General features: G+C 44.3%; 1 protein-coding gene and 1 long non-coding RNA gene across 3 annotated transcripts; one reads left to right on the forward strand and one right to left on the reverse strand.

Annotated features, from left to right (window-relative positions):
* Window positions 1–5,462: 5,462 nt before the first annotated feature.
* Window positions 5,463–8,483, reverse strand: LOC308471250. The gene is made up of 3 exons (XR_013982841.1): window positions 8,377–8,483; window positions 6,304–6,449; window positions 5,463–5,531 (listed from the first exon to the last, which is right to left on the reverse strand). It is a non-coding gene; the product is annotated as an uncharacterized lncRNA (long non-coding RNA).
* Window positions 8,484–8,639: 156 nt separating this feature from the next.
* Window positions 8,640–20,593, forward strand: KCNJ2 (potassium inwardly rectifying channel subfamily J member 2). Of its 2 annotated transcripts, XR_013982663.1 has the most exons (3): window positions 8,640–8,780; window positions 14,958–18,391; window positions 18,433–20,593. XR_013982663.1 is itself a non-coding variant. In XM_080994279.1 (2 exons), exon 2 carries the CDS (start codon window positions 15,173–15,175, stop codon window positions 16,448–16,450), a length of 1,278 nt encoding a protein of 425 aa, XP_080850405.1. In that variant the 5' UTR covers window positions 8,640–8,780; window positions 14,958–15,172; the 3' UTR covers window positions 16,451–20,593. The 2 variants fall into 2 exon arrangements, 1 of the variants encoding a protein (XP_080850405.1); XM_080994279.1 differs by having other exon boundaries at window positions 14,958–20,593.
* Window positions 20,594–23,221: the final 2,628 nt, after the last annotated feature.

Raw genomic sequence — 23,221 nt, forward strand, 5'->3', positions numbered from 1 at the left:
TGGCGCTGTAGTCTAAACCACTGAGCCTCTTGGGCTTGCCGATCGGAAGGTCGGCGGTTCGAATCCGAGCTCCCATTGCTCTGTCCCAGTTCCTGCCAACCTAGCAATTTGAAAGCACACCAGTGCAAGTAGATAAATAGGTACCGCTGCGGTGGGAAGGTAAACAGCATTTCCGTGCGCTCTGGTTTCCGCCACGGTGTCCCATTGCACCAGTAATGCTGGCCACATGACCCAGAAAACAGTCTGTGGACAAACGCCGTCTCCCTCGCCCTGAAGCGAGATGAGCGCCGCAACCCCATAGTTGCCTTTGACTGGACTTAATTGTCCAGGGGTCCTATACCTACATTACCTTTTACCTTTCTTGTAGCTTGTTTGTATAAGTGTGGGGTGGGTGGGTTGTTGGGTTATTTGCCACTTCAACAAGTTATGGGGACCATAGTCTGCTAAAGGAGCTGGGAATTGTTACTCTGTGAATGGCCTTCTAACAACTGTCAGCCAACATGGCCAATGGTCGGGGTGGTTCCATGGTGTGTGAAGCTTGTAAGCTTCAGTGTGCTGAACTGCAAGCTCAAGATGTGATTGAGCTTGCTTTTCCCGCCCTCCCTCCCAATTCCCCCCTCCCCCCGATTGTCATGTCTTTCCCCGAACTGATTTATGTGAGCCACTCTCAGAGCCATTTTGAATAAAGGGTGAGGAACGAATGCTGTAAATAAACAAATACCTGATCTGTTTAACTGAGGATGCCATGGAAGGAACCTGGGAAAGATGCTCTGCGTTGAGAGCATGTGCTGTTCCACTGAACGGCATTTCCATGTTCCATGAAAGCATGTGCTGTTCCCTTCCCTAAAGGAATTAATATACCCTCCAGTTGTGCACACCTGTGAGGCAGAACTAAGGGATTCTCCCAAGTACGTTTTATTGGCCTCAGAAATAAAATAAAACTGGGGCTTTCTCTCCTTCCTCTGCTGCCATGCGGGCCAACAATTTATGTATTGTTTATTCATCAGATTTGTACACTGCCCTTTATGACATAGCGCCCTCTGGACCCTCAAATTTCAGCAGATCCCTGAACAATGCTAAAATTGGATGCCCCCGCATCTTGCACTCTGTTCTACATCATGGCTGCAGCACCCCCTGTGACGCTGGCACCCAGTGCGGCCAAACTGGTCACATTACCCTAAAACCACCTCCAATGATATCCACAGAGTAGTTTCCAACATAATATATAAAAGATAATACAGTGGTACCTCAGGTTAAGTACTTAATTCATTCCAGAGGTCTGTACTTAACCTGAAACTGTTCTTAACCTGAAGCACCACTTTAGCTAATGGGGCCTCCTGCTGCTGCTGCGCCGCCGGAGCACGATTTCTGTTCTCATCCTGAAGCAAAGTTCTTAACCTGAAGCACTATTTCTGGGTTAGCGGAGTCTGTAACCTGAAGCGTATGTAACCTGAAGCGTATGTAACCTGAGGTACCACTGTATGGAATAAAACTTAACAATAGAATAGAATACGGTCAAAGAACAATACTGTACATTGAGTTAAGAAAGACCCAAAGCAAGGTCATAGCTCAGTGGCAGAACATCTGGTTTGCATGCAGAAGGTCACAGGTCCAATTCCTAGCATCTCCAGAAATATCCAGCCTGCAGCTCTGGTGACCCACTGACAGTCAGTGTAGAGAATATTGAGATGAACCAATGGTCTGATTCAGCATAAAGCAGCTTCTAGTATCCTGACAGCCCCCTAATACCAACCAATAACACAAAATATTAGAAATATAAGATGGCCAAGTGCCTAGAGGCTAGAGAATCAACTATCACCACAAAGCATGATCCAGAAAAGAATTACGGCAAGACGCTTGATCTTCGGCATTTGTTTGTTTGCATGAGATTAATTCAACAAAACTGTGCCTTCATTATTTTGAGTCTGACTCAAGTTGTGCCTCCTACTCTCCTGCTGAAATATGGGGCTACGGATTTAAATAATCTGCTACCACTATTGCAAGTACAATCCACATGCACACAGCTTCATTCCGATGTAAATTAACTACACAAAAGTTTCTGACTGCTAAAATCAATTTTCCTCCCACTTTCAAACATGAAGATTTACCAAGCATATATTTAATTTATATACTTAACAGAAAACAATGACTCATAAGAAGTCCAGAGTAGATCTCATATATATATTTATAATATTTGTACCTTATTAACCCATTAATAGATTTTGTAATCCTTGCAGAGTTTTAAAAATTACCTTTTTCGTAACTTGTTTATTTTCCTTGATCAATGTATTTGGAGTCTGCCAACTTATTTTTCGTTTTAATTGTGCAAAAAGAGAAAACCAATTCCCACATGTCTTCTCACATTTTCAAAACATTAACCAGATCTTCTTTTCCCACCTGGTCTCCATATGTGAGAATGGCTAATATTTCAGTCCAGGATGAACGCAGCATCTGACGGAGTTAGTAATTATAATCTGCCAGATCCATGGTATTCAGATTTGTGACCTTGTCCACTTAACAAGCTATCCTTCCTGAGATTTTCCACTGCAAAATAGGAGGCCGAGGACCAAGCATCTCATCTGACTGGTTACTGTTTTCAAAGAGCAACAACTGTGTGTTGTGCTTAAAAGGTGACCATCTGTAAGAGTCCCTAACCATCATAGGCACGGCATGAACATAGCAGCCAACAAGCCATGCCTTTAAACATGCTTTGGTTCCTTTGGAGCATTTGGCAGAACCCGGCATCATTGTTTTCTTTATCAGATGTTTTAGACCAGGCGGTAAAAAATAAATAAAAGGCAGGATATTGAATCGTTATACCCTTTAAAATCACAATCGCACTTACCTAACTATGGTGTGAACAATCTGTAAAGGAAAGCTGGTCATTACAGTAGTGGGCATGCAGGCCTGGTGACCTTCAGAAAAACCACATTCATCTTGGGCAGTTTTATGCCAGCAAAGTTTAGTGTAAGTTTTGTACAGCCATAAAGATTTATATGATGCCGGCGGCTTGAGATCGCCATAGATTCCGGCTCACAAGACAAAGCACGTTGAGGGCAGCATCAAAAAGGCTGCCTTGCTACCTTATTCCTGGAAAAGCATGTTTCTTTAAAACAAAACCAGACATTCACTGTTAACTTCCCTTTTTCTGTCTACACTCCATAGACTTTTCTTCTCTTTGCATCATTTCAGGTTCCTCATAATCTTTTTCTGTTAACCCTTCCTGTGGTCTCTCCATTCCACAGCTTTCTTTCTCTTTCCCTATCCTAAAGTTCATACTCAGTTTTCTCTACCCTTAAATCTCTGTAGCCAAATTACCCTATTTCTTTTTCTTTTCTTTTCTTCTCCACCCACTCTTCTCTCTGCAGCCTCGTCTCCATTTTGCCCTTTTCTGATGTATTCCACAACACTCTTTGCACATTATAGGTCCTTCTGCACCCCTATTTCCTATATTTCGGTTTTTCTGTTTCCTACTTGCAGGCTCCCCTCAAACATTTTATTGTGGGGTCAAAGCCCCCACAACCCCCTAGGAGTTAGCTCCTATATGGTGGGCTGATCAGTTCAGTTAGCATAGGAGCGAAACTTACACCATTTTATTCATTCATTCATTCATTCATTCATTCCCTGCCCATCTGGCTGAGTTTCCCCAGCCACTCTGGGCGGCTTCCAATTGAATGTTAAAAACAATACAGCATTAAATATTAAAAACTTCCCTAAACAAGGCTGCCATCAGATGTCTTTTAAAGATAAGACAGCTGCTTATTTCCTTGACATCTGAAGGGAGGGCGTTCCACAGGGTGGGCGCCACTACCAAGAAGGCCCTCTGTCTGGTTCCCTGTAACCTCACTTCTCGCAATGAGGGAACCACCAGAAGGCCCTCGGCGCTGGATCTCAGTGTCCGGGCTGAACGATCCAGGAAAAGGTATCAGGCACTTTGATGTCTGCACCTCTTATTCTTCTCTGTCCACCCAGGTACACATCTAATTTCCTATCTGCGTTGTGTCATGCCCCACCAGCATTTTCAGCTTTCCCTAACTCGGAACACAACCCCTCATCCGGGATCCCTTATCACGTGGCCAAGTGGAAGCGGGGTCCTGCTGTCAGTGGGATCATACTGTGAACTGTGGATTTCTCAAGGAGCAGAACAGACCCCTTCGCCAGGAAGCAGAGGTAATCTCAGGGTAAAATCAAGACCTATGTTCTAAGCATGGTGCGGGCTGCTGCTGCCTTGAAAACAAATACCATGGAATGCACTGAATGTGTGTTAAAAACCAGTTCTACCAAACTTTTAAATGTGCCCTTATCCTCAAGTGAACGAAAGCTTGGCCTCTGAAGCAGAACGGTTAATCCGCCCCATTCAGAAGCCATGTCAATCTCATAGTTTATTTGTGCTGCTCAGTGTTGTGTGGCGACACCAGCGACTGTCTGTAACATTGTTTGGCCTTCAACATTCTTCACCTGGGCAGGAGGTGTGGAACCACACATGATCTCTCAGCATTCAGAGCGTGCTTATACCTTACCTACTTAGCTGAACATTTCATATTTGTGATCAATTCTGGCCCACAAAGTCTTCTGCCATGATAAAATGGTTCCATCTTTTATGGAGTGTGTGTGTGAGAGAACATCACTGCAGTCCAACTAGATCAGGGGTCAGCAAACTTTTTCAGCAGGGGACCGGTCCACTGTCCCTCAGACCTCATAGGGGGCTGGACTATATTTTGAAGGGGGGGAAATGAACAAATTCCTATGCCTCACAAATAACCCAGAGATGCATTTTAAAGAAAAGGACACATTCTACTCATGTAAAACTATGCTGATTCCTGGACCGTCTGCAGGCCAGATTTAGAAGGCGATTGGGCCGGATTCGGCCCCCGGGCCTCAGTTTGCCTACCCATGAACTAGATAATACACACATTGCCACGGGGTATGGAAGATGTAACCTACTACTGCAATACATTAAAAACAAGGCAACTGAGTATCTAAAAGGGAGTATCCTTTGCCCCCTCCCCCCTGCCGGTGGTACCTACCTGAAATCTAACTATCCAAGATAAAAGTAACTTGAAGAGTGTTTAGGGCAAGTTTGTATATTACATTATCCACTGGAGTGACACTGGTTTCCTGACAAATGTATTTCGTGACATATGCCATTTCCTCCCTTGTGATTGCCTCCTTTTAAAAATATGATCGGTAATGCAATAGCCTCGTTTTCAGACTGAATGTCAGGCATACAGACCTTTTGTGTTAGCATCTGTCAGAACTCTTCCACAACTGCAATCTCTCCTCATGCTCCCTCAAATATAGATTACTTACTGCACCAAACCAGAAACAGCTGTCCATTTAATCAGGCAAACGAATGGGAGTCACCAGGGGGTTCCTTCTAGACCTGATGCCATCGCCTTCTATTGAGAATGTCCACCAAATGTGATCAGCCAATGCGACGAGCCCATGGAAATATGACCCACCCTCACTGTCAGATTCTCCAAACACAAATGTGTGGAATAAAAGATGCACTTACTGATGACCTACAAGACCTGAAAAATGAGTGTGGGGGGGAGGCTAGTGACCTGAATACAGTGGTACCCCAGGTTACAGATGCTTCAGGTTACAGACTCCGCTAACTCAGAAATAGTACCTTGGGTTAAGAACTTTGCTTTAGGATGAGAACAGAAATTGTGCAACGGCAGTGCGGCGGCAGCGGGAGGCCCCATTAGCTAAAGTGGTGCTTCAGGTTAAGAACAGTTTCAGGTTAAGAACGGACCTCCAGAACGAATTAAGTTCTTAACCTGAGGTACCACTGTATATACTTCTGCTTCTGTTCACATCAGAATTTCAAAACCAAAGTACAGTGGAACCTCGTGTTATGTACCATCCTCCTTGCGAACGCTGCAGGTTACAAGCTCCGCTAACCCGTAAGTAGATGCCCCATGTTGCAAACTTTGCCCCGGGATGCGAGCGGAAGTCGCGTGCCGGCAGCGCGGCAGCAGCAGGAGGTGACATTAGCGAAAGCGCGCTTCATGTTACGAGTGGTTTCAGGTTACAAATGGACCTCCAGAACTGATTAAGTTCGTAACTGGAGGTACCACTGTATACATTCCACCCAAGATGTATTCTTGATCTTCTATTGTGTGTACTGACCTTTAGCCTTTCTTTCCTGAAGGCCTATTTCTTAAGTCTAAATCATACAGAGCCATAGAGTTGGAAGGGACCCTAAAGACCATCTAGTCCAGGGGTGCCCAACTTTTTTTCAAAGAGGGCCAGATTTGAATAAGTGAACATGCATGAGGGCTGACCAAAGTTGCTGACCTTTTTAAAGGATTGAAGTTGTTGAGCTTTTTTCTTTTTTCTCAATTTTACCCCGAAGTTGTTGAGCTCTGGGATCAAAGCTGCAACCTTGGTGTTATCAGCACTACCCCTCTAACCAACTCAGCTATCCCGGTCCTCACTGGACCCTAAAAGAAACAATAATGCACAGAATTAAAACAGCACCATGTCCGTTTATAGCAACAAAATGCACAGATGAGGAAAAACTGGCTATAGACACATTACATGAGAGGCACACATTGGCTTATGCACACAAAATAATTCTGTATGTTTCCAACTGCAAATTTCTCAGGAGGGGAGAAGAGAGAAATGAGTAGACATTTTCCCCATTTTCAGAAATACATACTGATAGAAACTCCATGTTCAATTAAACATTTAGTGATATGAGGACATGAGTTGGTGTGGAACTCTAAAATATCCTGCATAAGATGATTCCACCTCTAGTTTGAAGATGGACATAGGATGACGGAGACTATAAGGAACAGAATGTGTGCCTTTCATGCTCAGTGTCACCTGATTGGAATAACTGTGGCCACGGATTTATTTATTTCTGGACAAATTAGGTGGTGACAGGGCCATTTCGGGTGGTGGGTGGGAGAGAAAATACACTTTGATGCTTGAGATGAAGTCACTTTAATAACTTGATTGCACAGCTTGATTGTTTGAACGTCTTTTGTGATATTTTAGGGACAATAGTTACACAACCACGATTTTAACTGTTGCTAATTTGCTGCGTTTTGTTAACAGAGGCTCAGCTTTTCTTTGTCTCCATTCCTCCCAGGGCAAGGCATTCGGCTTTTCACACACGTTCGTCAGCCGTTTTACTCCTCCACAAATACAAGACCCTCCTTGCTTTGTTAATGTCTCATTCACTCACTCTCTGCCTACATCACTTTGCTGCCATTCAGCCTCTCCCCTGAGCTCCCTTCAATTCCCCCCACCAACACTCCCAATTATCTCTCTCTGCAACCCACACAGCATCCCCCACACCATCTTCTCCCAGTTTTTCGCTCCGGTTTCTCCATACCCCCGCCCCCAGAATCCAACCTCAGGTGCAATTCTCTACCAGCCCCTCATAACTTCTCTTCGCCCCATAGATTTTGCCCCCAATCCCGGTTTTTAAAAGAGCGTGTGAGAAGTCCTCGAATGTACTCCCACAGGCACCCTTCCTCCCCAACCATCCCTTTTTTCCTGCGCTCCCCCCAGTCCACTTCCCAAGGGTTGCCACCTTTTCCTTGGTGCCTGCTCTGCACCCTTTTAACAGGACGAAATCCAGCAGGGTGCCATTCTCCCTATTCCTGCGATTGATGGATTTCTGCTTAAACCTCTTGCCAAGGGGGAGGAAAAGGGGGGAAAGAAGGAGTGGCAACCCTGAACTTGCCTTTGATCCTTCACACAACCTCCCCCAACCCCTCACTAGACACACAGCTCTCTTCTCCAGACCACCTGCTTTAAGGTCTCTGTTCCTCTCTGCCTCATATTTTGGTGTCAACCCACCTGCAAAAACCCCTCACGTCCAAGCTTTTAAAAAGGCAAGCAAGACCCATCACCATCATCGCCTGTGCGCTGCTCTTTAGGGTGAGCAAGACTCTCACTTCCTGGCTCCTCCAGACGTGTCCCCCCCCCCCAAGTTACTGAAGGCTCTATCTTTCTCTTTCTCTCTCTCTCTCTCTCTCTCTCTCTCTCTCTCTCTCTTTCTCGGGCACCGCGCCCTCCTCCCGACCCTGCCGCACTTCCTCAGCGCGGAGAACCACAGAATTGTAGTAAGACGGGATCCCCAAAGGTCCTTTAGTCCAACCCCCCTGCGATGCAGCAATCTCCACTGAAGCATCCATGGTAGAAGTCCCCTCTCGGGCTCTCCCACGTCCCGCCACGCGTCCATCCACCGCCACCGGCCGCTCCACGGCTCCTCCCGCAGGGCCAGAAATGCTTCGAGGGCTCAGCGGGGCCATCCCTCTCCCTACCCTTTTCCCACCCGCCCCGTAGTAAGCAAACCGGGGTTGGGACGCGCATGGCCCCCGGGGTCGGTCCTCCTGCAACCCCTTTCCCACCCACCCGCGTTCAGTTCCCTCCGAGCCGCAGCAGGACTCCGGAGCTGCTGGACGAGGAGCTCGGCGCAAGCGGGTGGAAGTCCCGGGGATCAGCTCCGTCGCCTCCGCGCCCCTCTCTCCTACTGCCGGAGCGGAGCCGCGGCCCCGGAGCCCCAGGCGCTCCCGTCCCCGCCCCCCGGCGCTCATTGGTCCGAGGAGGCCCCCGTGGGCGGAGACTGGCGAGCCGGTATTAAAAATCACATGGGCAGCGCTCAAAAGAGAGGCAGTAGCTTATTCCGTTGTATCACTTGCCAGCGGCAGGCTGAGGCTAGGGAGAGCTTGGGGATGGTTTTCCTTTTTTTGCTCACCTCTGGATCTAACACCCTTTTTAACAATATAATTTTTGCCTAGCTTAAAATCCACCGACAGGTAAGGAAGCCTTTCTCTTTCTCTCTCTTTTTTGACCTTCGGGAAGCGGGGTGGCTTGGAACCTCTCAATGGAGAGGAATATTGCGAACTGTTGCTCTTTTGAGTCAGAATGTAACCCTATAGCCCCCACAGATCAATAGGCTTGAGGGTCTTGAAAGAAAGAATTAAGAAATGGTTTGTTGCTTGCTTGCAGCAGGGAGATTTCCCCGGAGGTCCAAAAATGGAAACATTTTATAAATTTGCTTTCAGGTACCAGATTCAGTAGCTGCTGAAATTGTTGCAGGTAGATTTGTCTGCGATTGCTGGCGGTTCTTCTGTGCTCTTAACTTTCACTGCATCTAGTTGCTTTTGCAATGGACTGTTTTGGATGGAGTTTAGCAAAAAAAAATAAAAAAAAATGCTGCCAGCTCTGCTGAGCTCTGGATTATTTTTGCTATTTCCTTTTTTTGCCTCTGGTTTGCAACTATGCTGTGACTCAGGAATAGGTCACAGCATCAAGACCTCTTAGGTCCTCCTGAAGCTCTGAAACATATTTCAAAAGAGCCTAAAATACCACATGTCGACCTTTTCCCAAGATGCTCCGAAGCAACTTGTGGATTGTTTGTACCCCACCCCTCTTATTTTATTATATATTTTTTAAAAAAAATATTGGTATTATTCCATGCCAAAAGCAGGCATCGAAAGAAAAGATCAGCATGTCTTGCGTTTGGGGAGAGATTGCATCACTTTAGCTTGATTCATCAGGGCTCCCCCCCCCCCCCCCGGCAAAATATAAGAAATAAAGAACAAATCATTTTGGCTCTGCTGTAGCCTGTTACAGACGTTGCCATCTGAAAATAGTTTGTGCTGTAGCAGGAATGTTTAGAGCTTGAAGCAGCTTCTGCAGCTGAAAAAACCATTGTGAGGAAAACCTCTTCCTTATCACTCTTCTCCCTCCTCCCGATATTTCCGCTTCCCAGATTCTTTCGTTCTCTCACTGTGCATAATTTCTATATTCTGCCCCTTACCTTTTTTTCTGCACTTCTTTCTTTTTCCATCTTAAGCAGCTTGCCAAAGACACCCCCCCCCCCCTTTCTTGGTGATGACTCTGGGCATTTGTTGTTACTTTGTCATCATCTAGAAATATCTTGCCATCTTCTCCAAACAAGCAGGATCTGGGATCAAAAGCCTCTCATCCTTCCCCCTTTCCCCTCACACACTTCCTTCTACAAATTTTCTTCTTGTTGTTGGCATTGTTGTTTAAAACCACCCTCATTGTTTTGGTCCTCCGTTGCAGTGAGGTATTGGAGGGGCAGTCCTGTGCATTGTTGTGCCTTAACAATTAAAAATTAAGCTGAGAATATTAATAGACTGCCAGTAAGGGAAAGGCAGAATAGACTCCTGAACCACTTGAAGAGGAGGGCATTGCTCTGATTATTGATTTGAGCTCTAGCTCACAGCCATTCTGTTTACTCAGGGCACAGGAAGGTAGTAGTTAGGTTCACTTAGCAACATGTGCCTTGAACAGCCTCAGCAGAGGTGTACAGCGACAACTGGGGAATAACTGCTGCTTGCTCATTAACTATTTCTCTCCCCCTGTTCGCTCAACCCTGAGCAGCCTGAGAGTGCTGATTTTTTTTCTTTTTAAGAATGCTTCTCACCTATTTCATCACTGCAATTTTCAAACAAGCATGAATGTGTTTAAATTCAGAAGGCTGCTTGTGCTCCAAAGCTTCCTCCCAGATGCAGTTCCTAGACACAGTTTGCTCAGATTCAGAGCCCATTATTTGGGGTGGAAGTGGGGGGGGGGGAAATCCCCCGACTCTCTCCATCTGTCAACACATACATGCAGAACACATCTACAGAGGCAGTAGGGAGTAAATGTAATGTGTTGAACTTATTTATGGGGTATGTTCAGGTTGCATGAGGCTAGCTCAATACAGTGGTGCCTCGGGTTACAGACGCTTCAGGTTACGGAATGCTTCAGGTTACAGACTCCGCTAACCCAGAAATAGTGCCTCGGGTTAAGAACTTTGCTTCAGGATGAGAACAGAAATTGCGCAGTGGTGGCAGCGGGAGGCCCCCTTAGCTAAAGTGGTACCTCAGGTTAAGAACAGTTTCAGGTTAAGAACGAATTAAGTTCTTAACCCGAGGTACCACTGTATACAGCAGTGGTTTAATAACCTTAGCAGTGGCATTGGAATTGAAGCTTCATTCTGAAAGATGCTTTTCCCAATTCTGTTTAGGGTTTTGGAGGAGCCAGCTCTGGAGTTTCTCTAGCATGTGGGTTCGCAGTCAGCTTACTCCCCTCCCCCCTCTTTTCTTCAAGTAGAGTGTGGGAAGACTGCTGGTAGGCAGGAGAAGTAGCAGCAGCTTGGAAGGGGAGAAAAGCCTGCAGACTTTTACCCACCTCTCAGTACTGTGAACTTGTTGTATAGGAACAGAGCAGGTGTTGGTAACATGGGTTTGGTAAATTGTGGCTGGGAGAAGGAAGTGCACCGTCAGATAGTGAGTGGTGTCTTCATTTCCAAAGGAAGGTGTGTGTGTGTGTGTTGGACAGCTGAAAGGGAGGGAGAGTTCAGAATTTTCTGAGACTTTGGCACTACCCTTTTAATGCTGGGGCTATATGCTCATAAAGCATTCCACAGGGCCTGATCCCTGTCCTGTCCAAATTCTACATCTGTGCTGTAGGTCTGCTGCTGCTGTATCAGTTCTGTTGTCTCTGTGGCTCCCACAAAATTCATGTGTGCGTTAGATGCTTGCACCATTCTTCTAAACATCCCCAGAACCTGATCCTGCTTGGATAAATAGCAGGAATTTTGCCATTCACTTTGTGGACATTAGATTTCTGCAATTACTAATGTGCCATTGTCAACCTTGTCTGGAGATTCATCGTGAAGGTTAACCTGTCCCTCTGCCTGCTCCCTGTTTGTATCCTAGTTACAGTGGGAGCAGTAGTGGGCAATTTGTGTTGTTAAAAGAGAGGGTGGTTATCCTATAAAGGCTGTAATAAGTGTTGTGTGCGGTATGCCAAAGTTTTGTTGCATGATGAACTTCTAGTCTATAAACACTTGAAAGAGTTATAACCCCAGGCTCTTTGTTTAAGAATTATTTTAGCCAACCTGCACATAAGGGGTTTGCTTCCAGAGGCAGAGTGCCCATAGTGGTGAAACTCTATTAGCTAATAATGCCATGCAAATGTACAACATATGGAACAATTACTATTGCTGGTAGTGGAAATCTGCCAGTAATAGGTACTTGGTGCTATTTCTAGGGTTCTAATTTGAGCAGGCATTTCATAGGAAGCTGGTATTACGTTGGAGTGATGCTTGGAATTTGATCAAATGGCCAAAGGTCAAGGTAGTTTTCCAAAGTCTCATGTAGACCTTCTTTCAGTCTCTCTCTCTCTCTCTCTCCCCTCCCTTAAACTGGCTTGTTTTCCTCCTTTAAATCTGAGAAAAAGATCAGCCCAAACAGCATGCCTACAAATGTAATTTGAACATGGGCATGCAGCATGATGACAATAATAGGATGTGGTTTCTGACATGGAATAATCTGCAAACCAATGAAGCTATCTTTCAGTTAACTGCTTTTGTTTGTGTATAAACAGAAATCTGATTCTTTCTTAAACTGATATTCTAGACTACGTTTATACATCAACAGTAAAATAGTGCAAATTGAACACTGAAAGTAGTTTTGCCTAAGGGGTTAGATATTGGCTGAGCTATTGTTTAAATAAAAAACAAAGCATTAGTTGCTGGAAAAATTGAACTTTTGCCTTGCAAACGAATGATCAGACAGGTATAAATTAACTAGAAAACTAGTGCACATTTGAATAACCCTTGATTCTTGAAAGCTGCCAAAATATGAAGCATAATAAGTTTGACTAATTTCAAGAAGATGTCACCCATTACATACTGCATTCAGCACCCAGGGACAGACCTATCCTACATCCAGCCTAGACTTTCCATCTGTAATTATTATGGGAAGATCTGCTTTCTGTTATCTAGGAAAGTACCTAACATATAAGGTTACCTTATGCAGCTGTGACCTGGAGAATTAGACAAAAGTTTATATAGCATCATCTGGAACCATGCTTTGAGAGTCACTTGACCTATGAAAATTCTTCTATATTTGAATTGCCATTCTAGACTTTTAAGTGTAGTGTTATTTGATGTTTGTTTGAGTTTGAATGTTTGCTGTGGGATGACCTGTGGTTTTGACCCACTGAGGATGCACGTCAAATTTTGTATGATGCAAAGCAAGTGCTCCTCTTCATTTTAAGAGTAAAATATCAGCAAGACTACTGTTGTGTCACCTGCTGCATTTTAAATTGAACTTACGAGGAGTCACGAAAAGAAATGGAAACATCTCTACAGTTATAGTCCTAACCATTAGGGAGTAAGTCTGCAATCCTAGACCTACTTACCTGATCCCCATTTAATATGTTTTACTTCTGAGTAAACATGGTTAGGCTTCTGAATCCAGTGACCCATACTTCTGACTGAATATGCTTGAGGTGGTTAAGACTTCGTGGCTGCAGTCTTATGCACATGTGCCTCACAGCAAGCCTCTTTTCAAATAAACAAGCAGCATTCCAGGTTAGATTTTTTTAAAAAAACAAACCCCAGCAACAAACACACACATAGGGACATGAGCCAGTCCTGACTATATGGCAGCTCCTTCACATAGCAAATTCACGAAGTTCCAACCACACTGTTCAGGCAGTTGAGCTGCAGAAATTTGGATGGCAGCAAAATGGATGGATGCAACAAAAGAGAGCTAGACAAGGAAGCAGGCTTTGAAATGCATATGCAGATTAGCATCCGATTGGCTGTGTGGGATAAGAACATGCATCATCATAGACATGACTAGTTGGGAATGAGTCGAGCAGGATCAGGGCCATTGTTTCACTACTATAGTAAATGCCCTTGTAACTTGCATACATGTTGAATGTTGGTCTGTATATTTTGGTTCAGCCATATTTTGGTTTAGGCCCCAACCTGTGGTTGCTTAATTTATTAGTTAAAACAAAACAAAACACAAGCAACATACTGATCCCCAGCAATAAACGTGAACCTGGATCTCACTCACAGTTCCATGAGGTTCATTTCTGTATATTTGCTCTACTACCAAAACACACATCTTGAAACAATCACTATGTCAATGTCCAGCATCAAGCTACTTTAGATTCACTAGCAACATATGGCTTTGTGGACTGAATTCTGAAAAAAAGGTGAAAACAAAATTCAGTGCTTAGCTTCCAATCAACTTTCATTTAATAAGAGGAGGGATGTCAAATACTGCAAAAGGGTAAACTTGGATTGGATACAAATGCATTATAGAAATATCGAGTTGGAAGGGACCTCAAGGGTCAGATAGGCCCTGCAATGCACACAGTTCCCCATCCAATATTGAAACCATACCGGACCCTGCTTAGTTTTGCAAATGTGCTAGCAGGTTTATTGCTGTACCACTATCTTATGTTAAAATTGGTATAAATCACATCAAGGATTCTCAGATCTAGGAATCTCAAAATGGATGGCTTAAAACAAATCAGCAAGATACCAGGCTATTGGCAATTCATACTGGTGGCAGTGTAATACTAGAGTTTAAAGTGAGTCCCCTTTATACTCTTAAGAAAGGTTTTATGCAGCCAGAGACCAGAATTGGACAAGTGAGCCCCAATAGCAAAATGCTGGGCAGTTTAAGGAGTGTTACCTTGTTTCCTTATTTTTGCAGAATGACTAAATGAGACACTCCCTGACCCTGGCAAAAATGTGTTTCTGGTCATTGCATACTGTGTTAGATTAAATTCATTATACCATCTTTGGCTGAAGTTGTCATCCTGTATCGGCCGAATCTCCTGGGATCACTCAGTCGGTAGAGCATGAGCCTCATAATCTCAAGTTGGGCAAAACATTCCTTCGTTGCAGGGGGTTGGACTAGATGACCCTCATGGTACCTTCCTATGCTATGATTCTGCATATAAAAACTCGAGCTATTAGATGATGCTTTCTTTTAAGATTAGCTGTGTGATTTCCTGCGGCTATGCTGAGTTGCTACAGAACAAGATGAGGTGCCTCTGGAATGAACGAAGCTGGGAGCGGGATCCGTACAAGATCACGTGGGGGCAGAAAAATAGAAATGCAATCCCAACAGTTGCTGACACAACTTTCTCTCTCTCTTTTATGACAGGCCATGTCTCCTTGTGGCAGATGATTGGCTGCTAAGTTGGCCGCGACGATCGGAAGGTTCCTTGGCGCAGTCAAGGTCTGACAGAGGCCCCGGCTTCTTTCTCTTTTTCCTCTGAGTGTGTTCCCCGAGAGCATTCAAAACTGTTTCTCCAAAGGGTTCTGCAGAAACTCAGACTGTTTTCTAAAGCAGAAGCACCACAGTCCACAGCGGAAGCGATGGGCAGCGTGCGAACCAACCGCTACAGCATAGTTTCCTCGGAAGAGGACGGCATGAAGCTGGCCACCATGGCTGTTGCCAATGGCTTTGGGAATGGCAAGAGCAAGGTACACACCAGGCAGCAGTGCCGGAGCCGGTTCGTCAAGAAAGATGGCCACTGCAATGTTCAGTTCATAAACGTGGGAGAGAAAGGACAGCGGTACCTAGCAGACATCTTTACCACCTGCGTAGACATCCGCTGGAGGTGGATGTTGCTCATCTTCTGCCTGGCTTTCATCCTCTCCTGGCTGTTTTTTGGTTGTGTGTTTTGGTTGATTGCCTTATTGCACGGGGACCTCGATAAAAAGGAAGGACTCTGTGTCTCTGAAGTTCGCAGCTTCACTGCGGCCTTCCTTTTCTCCATTGAAACGCAGACGACGATTGGCTACGGCTTTAGGTGTGTCACGGACGAGTGCCCCATCGCAGTCTTTATGGTGGTTTTCCAGTCGATAGTCGGCTGCATCATTGATGCCTTCATCATTGGTGCTGTGATGGCTAAGATGGCCAAGCCGAAGAAGAGGAATGAAACTCTCATCTTCAGCGACAATGCGGTGATAGCTATGAGGGATGGAAAGCTGTGCTTGATGTGGCGGGTTGGGAATCTACGCAAAAGCCACTTGGTGGAAGCTCACGTGAGAGCCCAGCTCCTCAAATCCCGAATCACCACTGAAGGAGAATACATCCCGCTAGACCAAATCGACATCAACGTCGGGTTTGACAGTGGGATAGACCGCATATTTTTGGTGTCGCCTATTACAATTGTCCACGAAATAGATGAAGAGAGCCCATTGTATGACTTAAGTAAGCAAGATATGGACAACACAGACTTTGAAATTGTAGTAATATTAGAAGGCATGGTGGAAGCTACTGCCATGACTACCCAGTGCCGTAGCTCCTATCTGGCAAACGAAATCCTCTGGGGCCACCGTTATGAGCCTGTACTGTTTGAAGAGAAGAACTACTACAAAGTGGATTATTCTAGGTTCCACAAAACGTACGAAGTGCCGAACACACCCCTCTGTAGTGCCAGAGACTTAGCGGAAAAGAAATATATCCTCTCTAATGCAAACTCATTTTGCTACGAGAACGAAGTAGCCCTCACGGGCAAAGAGGAAGAAGATAGTGACAATGGAGTGCCCGAGAGCACGAGTACAGACACACAGCCAGAGATGGAGCCCCACAGCCAAGCTGGTGTCCCCCTAGAGCCTAGGCCTTTAAGGCGGGAATCTGAAATATGACTGATGGAAATGTTTTCCACTCTGGTTAAAATATATCTGTCAATAACGGGCAGGCTACATGCAGGAGTGGCCGCAAACAGTTTTTCAGATGACGGTACTGTCAAACAGAGATAGGCACGCAGGCCAAAAAGTCCTGCTAGGCTGGTTTTCAAAACGCTGTCTTCATGGGAGGTACAGCAAAAGCGTGAATTGGAACATGAAGCACTATGTCTGTGCGTGACTAGAAAGCACATATATGTTATAGAATAAATTATGTATATATATTTTTTACAAAACTTGAACTTGCAGGCAAGCTTTGGTTGAGTGGTATTGTTTGTCGTCTATTTTTCTCTCTCTGTCTCCCAAAATGCTTCTCTCTTGGGAACAAGAATGTTTTAAATGGCATAACAAAGGCAAGAGACGGCCTTACTATTTTTTTAATGTTGCTGCTAACTACATGAACACAAATTGTAATTATTTTTTGTCGCAGTGTAGTATTTGTTTTTTTCTTTTATATATCCTTTTTTTAAAAAAACAACAACAAAAACGCAAAACAAAAACAGAAAAGGGGGAAATTCTCAGTGTTGAACTTGTTAGTTTCAAAGCTCTCTGTCAGTCAAAGTGACTGGTGATGCTAGGGAATCTGAACTTTTGATGAGGCCAGTAGATTGGTGGCTAGAATCAATTTCTCTTCGTACTATCCAGTTACATAAGAAGTATTATGTAACACAATGCCATGCAGTAGCCTACAGCAAGATATATATTTTTTAATTTGTGTTTGGGAATGGAATGGGAGTCACCCCCCCAAAAAAAAATCCAAAATGTGTTTTGATTTCAAAGCTACCTAAGTGAATACCAAAGAGAAAAAATGCACACATTTGCACAGCTTTTTACTTAAACAGAGCAGGTTGCTTTCAGACTATCTTTCTTCCCCAAAGGTCCTTACGCATGTAGTTTTTTTTTTTTTTTAAATGCACCTTATTCTAAAACAAAAGACTCCTTTTTCCCCCCCATCCTTTTCTGGGCAAATAAACTTCTGATCTTAAAGAGGAGGAGGAGGAGAAGAAACTGAGTGAAAGGGAGCAGACATATGCCATTTCCTGTTTGCAAAACAGCAAGACTGTGGCAGAAAGTCAGCTGGGAAGTCATGCATTCCAGACCAGTTTTTAGAACACAGAACCCTGTTAGAAGTGGAGTAGGATTTTGCAGGGACTGCAATCCTAGAGGCAGCTGGGGAAAAGCCCTACTGAACTCAGTATGTCTTACTTCTGAGTGGACATGTATAGGATTGTATTGTGAGCCATCAAACGGAACCAAGGCCATAGTTACGCTCCATTTGACATTTAATCCAGCTTTGTTACATGTTGGCAAAACCATCGTTTCAGCCATAGAGATAGACTTGACCATACGTAATAGGCTGCCATGAACAAAGCAACACGCTGCTCCCAGGAGATAGGAAACTGACGTGGAATAATCTGATGCAAGGAGATCAGTGGTTTTGTTTTCGATGGGACAGCTTCTCCTTGCCAGGGTGATGGGGGGGGGGAAGTATGCTAATTTTTTTCTAGATTGTTTGTCAGGGGGGTGGGGGTGGGCAGGTGAGTTTGAAGGGAACAATACTGTAAAAGAGTTCCCTCTTTTTGTTTTCTGACGACTTGATAAAGCCACGATGGGATGATCAACAGACATAGCAATATATCGTCACCGAAATCTTTAAACAGCTATTGCGACCGACTGCTGAACCGTGGCTTTAATGGCATTTGGGGGCCTCTTGCCAAGAATGCTTTAAAAATTCTCCCTGCCTTGTAAGATCAAGTGTACCGTTTCAGTGACACCCATAGGTTATAGACGTACGAGCCCTACCAGCAGGTGGAAGGAGAAGGTGATAACTGAGGGAATAAACCTTAAATTCTTTTACAGTATTGGATCTCCCTGTATGCCATTAAAAATAGCTTGTTCTGGGTCTAATGCTGTTCCTAATAAACATCTGCGAAGCTTTCCAGGCCACAGTTGCCGTGTCAGAAGGAGACAAATTCAGTAATGTGGCATTTCCCAGTCAGAATGAACTTTGCAGAGTTGGTGGGTTCGAAACTGCAGAAATTGGAGATGGTGTTATATAGGCAGGTTTGTTTGTTTTTCCTCTTAAGTCAGATATTGTTTATGTACCATGAACTGAGGCTAATTCTGAAGAGTGAAAAAAGGAGGTTGGGGAGGCACAGTACTAAATATGCATGGCAACCTGACTGGAGTCTCCGGGTCAGGGAAACAATGAAAGCAATTGAACATGACTCGTGCTGCTATTGTGATATATTTTGCAAAGGAAAATAAAGAGCAAACCAAAGAGTATTTAGTGACATGTCAAACAAAGAAGGGAGGAAACTACTCCAAAATGCACAAAGTTCCCACTTGCAAGATTTGAGACATTAAAGGGAAAGGTGGGTTGAGAAAGTGTTGAATATATTTGTTTTAAAAACAAACACACACCGAGAAAGGGATTTTGTTTTTTCCCCCTTAAAAAAAAAATCAAATCTAATATTTCTTTTCTTTTCCTGGTGCAGAGTTGATTTTTCTTTTCCTGAGAAGCAGGGTTTTGTGTTTTCAGAATTTTTTTTAACGAAAATGTACTTTTTTTAAAATAAAGTTTATCAAGTATTTTCATATTTAAAGCCAAATGTAAATAGAGAAGTCCACTGAAAAAGAAAAACGATAGGAGAAAAGGCCAAGATGGCATCAGTTAGAACCTATGATGCTACAGGTTAGCATGGTTTTTAGCAAATAATTGCAAGCCTTATGGGATTTCTAATGCTATGAGTTATTTTTTTGTTATTTATTTAGGCATGGATGTTTAACTTGATTGTGTTTGTCCTTGCTATTGGCTTTTTTCTTTCCTTTTTACTTGCATTCAGATCGCTACAGACTTGATGAGAGTGGTTAATCTATTGCACTCTTTGTCGGGGGTATGTTTCTCTTCCTCAGATAACCCTTTGTCTTTACCTGTTTGCTTCTGCATGTGAAAAAAACACGCTAAAACGAAACCTTCCTTTATGTATATATCATGGTACCTACTGGCCCTTAATTGTCCTCATGATGTTCTTTTTTAACAAACAAGCAAGCAAGCAAGCAAGCAAGCTCAACATGGCTTGGGAGGCTCAGCCTTAGGTTCCATGACCATTGTGAAGCTATCGAAATATTATTTTTGAAGCAGCTGATCACAAGGGACAATTGTGCAAAGTGTTGAGCAAGTATAGATTTGTGGTGCAATAGCTCGCCACTTACACCGATGGGAAATTTCCCCACTAACGTCACTGGAATGTAGACTGCATGCAGACCTGAGTCCTCAAGCCACAAATAAGAGCTTTGAGACAAGCAGTAATTTTCCTTTTCCCTAAAAATACTTGAATGCGGGTGGGGGGGTGCGGGCTTCTCTTGTACATAACTAACAGTGCAATCCTGAGCAGGTCTACTACTCAGAAGTAATTTCCATTGCTTCAACAGGGACTTACTCCCAAGGAAGTGGGCACACAGTATAGGGTTGCAGCCTTATTATCTCGCTCGTGCAACAAAGGCTATGGGTTGCTGTTGTTTCTCAACTGTGGCCTGGTGTGCAAGGTTTTAAAATGAATAAAAATGTGTGTATTCTTTGGGTACATGGTTCAGTCACAGATTCACGCCCCCCCCCCATAACTATTCATTCTGTTGTGCATGCATTTGGCAAAGACAAAGGGTTCTGAATCTGATATTTTTGCTCTCTTATTTTTGCTCTCCTTTTTATTTGTTGGGGTGGGGTTACAAAGTAAAAACCGATAAGTACTGTAATGTCTTCTTTTTCTAAAAAAAGCAAAACAAAAAACCCCAAAAACCTGGCTGCTGTTGTTGATCATTTTTAAGGTAGGAGAGTGCTGCGCAGTTGCCACCCCACAGGCAACTGGAGAGACCTCTCTCTTCTCGTAAATGGATTTTCTGTCCTGCAGCTGTTTGTAAGGTGAACAAAACCAACAGGCATTTGACAATCGTTCTCCTTTACTTATTTTCCTGTTTGCAGCCTTTTGTATCAAAGTCTTCCTAATGTACTGCACAAATCATGGACTGTACAAAATTTTTATATATATATTATGTCTTATTTTATTATTTCTTAAAAAAAATAAAAATAAAAGTATTCTTGCATATTTGACGCTGAATCTCTTTACAAGCAGCAACACAGCAGCTTGATTGCATAAGCATGCTCTGCCCGTCTGAGTGCAATGTGCAGCTAGCTACTCTCTTTTTGGATGTGTCCCAATCGCTGTAGCAGATTCTCAGCCTGTATGAGATTATGCATTCTAAGCCTGTATGGGATAATGATCAGGCCCCATCTCATTTATGACAACACGAACAGTGGGAATCTAGATCACACCATTTGAGGCAGGGGGTAGCTTGTGAACCAAAATTAATTTGCTCCTTATTTCTCTAGTAAGTGTCACTGTCAGGCTTTCACAAGTGTGTGTGTGTGTGTGTGTGTGTACAGTGGTACCTCTGGTTATGAACTTAATTCGTTCCGGAGGTCCGTTCTTAACCTGAAACCCTTCTTAACCTGAGGTACCACTTTAGATAATGGGGCCTCCCGCTGCCGCCGGCCTGCGATTTTTGTTCTCATCCTGAGGTAAAGTTCTTAACCCAAGGTACTACTTCCAGGTTAGCGGAGTCTGTAACCCGAAGTTTTTGTAACCCGAGGTGTTTGTAACCTGAGGTACCACCGTGTGTGTGTGTGTACACACACACACACACACACACACACGATAAAACTATGTGGTCTTAGTGTCATCTTCTAAAAAGTGGACTCCTTTACAGTTGAAGCTTCGCTGTGTTTGTGAACAAAAACCTTATTCAGCTTTGCATATTAAATGTTCAGAAGCCTGATTGAAACCTGATGGGTGGTATCCAATTTTTACCATATGCTGAGTAGGGCCATTGAAACTGATAGGCTCAAATTAATCCCACTGATTTCACTGGGTCCACTACTCTGAGTTTCCCTTAGCTGAACGCCAACCTATCCTACTAGTGGTCTGCCTCTTCCTCTCCAGTGCAGGGGAACATTTTATATAGATAACATTTCAAAGTTGCAACCCTTCCCTCTGCTGATGCGACACTAGCGAAACATTATGCCCTCTCCTGTTGGCTACTACCATGAGCTGCAATTCCTCTTCCCATCAGATAGGATGCTGCCTCCTCTTCTAACATGATTCTCTTTCAATCTGAAAATCCACCATTGGGAGATCATAGAATTGTAGAGTTGGCAGGGACCCTAAGAATCATCTAGTCCAACCTCCTGCAATGCGGAAATATTCACCTGTCCCATATAGCAGAGGTTTTCAACCATTCTGAGTCCATGGCTCTTGTCTTGACCAACTACATTCTTTCTGTGGCACCCCTGTGGGGCTCAGGAGCCCAGTTGCCTGCGGAGCTGGCAGCCTCTCACCCTTTTTCGAACACCCTCCCTTCTGGAGTGTTCCCTCAGCCCTCTTCTCCTCTTTCCTTGGGGGTCTTCTGGGCAGCTGCTGCCACCACCCCTGGTCTCTTAGCTGCCCCAAAGAGAAGTGCCTTCTCACATTGTCCCACAGGGGCCTGGGACCAATCCTGTCCATTCCCAACAGCAAGGGCTGGCAGACTTGCTTGCTTACTCCAAGGCCGGTTCAGCTCCTGACAACCAGTACCCCCTGAGCAGTCCCATTCACCTGGGGAACATGTAGCTAAGCTGCTTCAACAAACAGCTGCGAAAGCCTTTGGGAGGCAGAGACATAAGAGGGCATCAGAGGAGGGAGGGAAGGAAAGAGGGACAGAGGCCAGCATTGCCCATGGCATCCCTGACCATCATTCAAGGCACTGACCATCATTCAAAAACCACTACCATATAAGGATCAAACCAGCAACGTTGTCATTATCAACTCCATGCTCCAACCAACCGATGATTCCAGGGCATAGGGCAGTTACCTGTAGGAGCTGTTCACATGCAACCCTATTCAATTCTCACCTGCCCATCCATGCTTTCAATATCTGATAACCCAGCCCCACTTCCATACAAATTTCAGAGAGGAAATTGACCATTTGGCTGTTTACATGGAGTTCTCAGTGAAAGAAGGTGTTTGATATACTAGTAGCATGAGTATAAGCAAATTCAGTATTTATGAATGCCCAGTGGCATTTTGGTTCCAAGATCTCTCCTAGTACTGATCTAGTGTGGCATAGAAACTATGTCCCTGCGGTTCAGATCTTTCCTCTGCCACAAAGGCAATTCTCCCTCCATCTCCCAGTCTCAGGCACTAAGTGTATTATGATAATAAGAGTGATCTTATAGGGCTGGGTTCCATAGTGCATTGTCTAAGCTAGTATTATTAGATGCAGACAACCATAGCACTTTCAGTAGTGGAGGCTGTTGCCCATAGAACTAGCTGGAGCCAATGATAGCCAGAGCCAAGTAATTCTAGTTTTGTCCCCATCCTTCTCCCTGCTGCGTTCTACAAGGGCAATGCTGAGACTAAGATGGAGGAAGTTGACAGCCTGTGAGACCTCCTGGGCTGGTTGTAAGAAAAATGGCAGACAGGTCGGGCAGACTGCTAATGGCAGACTGTGGTTGCTGCCTCATTTGCCATGTCCAACAGGTAGATCTACTGGTAGATCGTGGGGTGTTCCTGGTAGATCTCTGGCCCCTCAGTGATCTACTCCCCCCCAAAAAAACTCAACAACTTTGGCTTCCCCCAAAAAGACTAAAAACGTTGGCTTCCTTCAAAAAGCTCAATAACTTTGCCTTTCCTAAAA

The sequence above is a fragment of the Podarcis pityusensis genome (genome assembly GCF_964106645.2).
Source record: "Podarcis pityusensis genome assembly, chromosome: 2".
Taxonomy (NCBI): Eukaryota; Metazoa; Chordata; class Lepidosauria; order Squamata; family Lacertidae; genus Podarcis; species Podarcis pityusensis.